Source organism: Geospiza fortis, unplaced genomic scaffold (genome assembly GCF_000277835.1).
Source record: "Geospiza fortis unplaced genomic scaffold, GeoFor_1.0 scaffold48, whole genome shotgun sequence".
Classification (NCBI taxonomy): domain Eukaryota; kingdom Metazoa; phylum Chordata; class Aves; order Passeriformes; family Thraupidae; genus Geospiza; species Geospiza fortis.
Genome location: NW_005054594.1, coordinates 136058 through 138058, shown reverse-complemented (window position 1 = coordinate 138058; position 2001 = coordinate 136058). Strand labels below are relative to the sequence as shown.

The following is a 2001-nucleotide window of genomic DNA, read 5'->3' as shown; positions in this document are numbered from 1 at the left end:
CCTGAACCCAAGTGGCCAACCCAGAGCAAGGACATCCAGGCTCCTCCAGCTCTGGGAGAGATGGCTGTTATCCATAATTTAGCTGACCAGAGGTCTTGGAGGAGGGAAAGAAGGGAAGTGTATTTACATTTAGCTCAACTTTGGATTCCATAAGCCGTGAGTGATCTGCACAGTCCACCAGGAAGACAATCCCATTGATGGCAGGCAGGTAGTTCTTCCAGACCCGGCGAGCTGGAAAACACAAGCGACAAACACAGCCCCGTGAAATCTCCACACAGGGAAAAATCCACCAAACCTCAGCTGCCTTTTTAGCCAGGCTGTCTTCCTTCCAATAGTTTTGTGTATAAAAGGGCAAAAACACCTGTGTTTAGAACTTCTAGAAAGAGCAGAAATAAAAATCCAGCAATTATCCAAACTAAATTATATCTGAGTCCTCCACAGCTAAAAATACTTCAGGCAGCAGGGCAAGAACTGGCAGCATTTCCTTCCAAGCAATCCTACAGCCAGGAGGCTGCTTCCACGTGTTGTTCCATAAATAAATCCAGGCAACAAACAATGAGGCACTGCTAATTGCTGACACTCGTCAGGATCAATTTTTGGTCACTTTTTTCCTTACCTTGTTCATGTCCACCCAGATCAAAAGTCGTGAAGGTCATTCCAGCAATCGTCAGCTCCTCTGATGCTGAAATGGAAAACACAGGTGGGATCCAGGAAAACAAGGAAGTTGTGACAGACAGAATTTTGTGGGTATCACACACACTCCTCTAGCAAGGAATTCCCTGAACTTCCTGGGGAATTCAGGAGCACTTTCCCAAAATCACCAGCGGCAGAAAATAATTCCTCCTGCTTCCCACTGCAGCTTTTAAACCTGCAATTATCATCCTTTATTAGGATGATAATTTCATTAGGAAAACCTTCCCTTTCTATTAATTACACCACATCAGTTGTTGGACATTTCTAGAGAGGAAAAACACAGATCCACTTCAGCTTGGGGAACCACAGTGCAGCTCGAGTTCTGAGACCCTCAAATCCCCCAGGCAGAGCTCCCTCCTCCAGCTTGCCCCCACAATTCCAGAGGGAAAGCCACACCAGGAGGCTTTTCCCGGGACACTTACTGGGATGTAGCGTGGGGACGTGCTGCCCCAGCCTGTCATCTTTGAGCATGTGCAGCAGAGTGGTTTTCCCTGCATTATCCAAGCCCAGGAACACCAGCTTTCCAGACTTCTTGTACAAACCTGCCAGGAGGAGGAACAAAGCAAGAGGAAAACTCCAGCAGGCTCACCCGGAATGCCACGCTGCTTTTTTTTGGGGAAGGCCTTTCCCAGAGCTCTGCTGCCACCTGTGCACACTTCCAGGGGCAGCAGGGAACACACACACAGCTCAAACAGCCTTTTTCCAAGGCATGTTTACAGCAATGGACATTTCCTAAGCTCCTGTTCCTGTCAGTGTTCCATCCTCTCCTCCATCCCAGCAGCAGAGGACAGTGTGCAGCAGAGCATTATGGATCAGCCTGTCCCCTCAAAAGATGTGAAAACTGAACAAACTCATAAAAGAACAGCAGCCAGTTGTGCAGGGAAAAGTGCAAAGCAGGGAACAGTGAGCTGTCTTCTTGGCATGAACTGATGTTTGTCATGTCTGCCACAGGAAAGGTCCCAAAGGTTTCCAACAGGGCTTTGTCTCACCCCATCCCTCTCATCCTCCCTTCAAGAGGGGATCAGGAGAACGGGCACCCCATCCTCCAGCAAGGAGTTCCACTGGAATCCAGGACTCTGGAAGGAGGACGAGGAGGATGGGGCTCCCTCCCTGGCAAGGCAGCACCTCTGCCTGGGGCTGGACAGGCTTCAAAGGGCGAGAGAAACACCTGAGTGGGAGCCCAACGCCCCCAAACACTCCCAAAGTTTCTCTGCACCAGTGCAAAAGCCCCTTTATTGATACAGAGCTGCCTCGGCAGCCTTTGCACTGGCCAGAGTGCTGCTCACCCCCCACCCCCGGCTGTTATGG

The 2001-nt window shown here is 50.1% G+C and overlaps 1 protein-coding gene across 1 annotated transcript in view; it reads right to left on the bottom strand.

Annotated features, from left to right (window-relative positions):
- SAR1A (secretion associated Ras related GTPase 1A) overlaps positions 1–2001 on the bottom strand; it is a 4730-nt gene that overhangs the window by 2054 nt on the left and 675 nt on the right. The window contains exons 2-4 of the mRNA XM_031064470.1: positions 1116–1277; positions 617–682; positions 128–231 (exon numbers count right to left, since the gene is read on the bottom strand). Of these exons, the coding sequence (XP_030920330.1) occupies positions 128–231; positions 617–682; positions 1116–1277 (332 nt within the window). The remainder of the gene's footprint in view (positions 1–127; positions 232–616; positions 683–1115; positions 1278–2001) is intronic.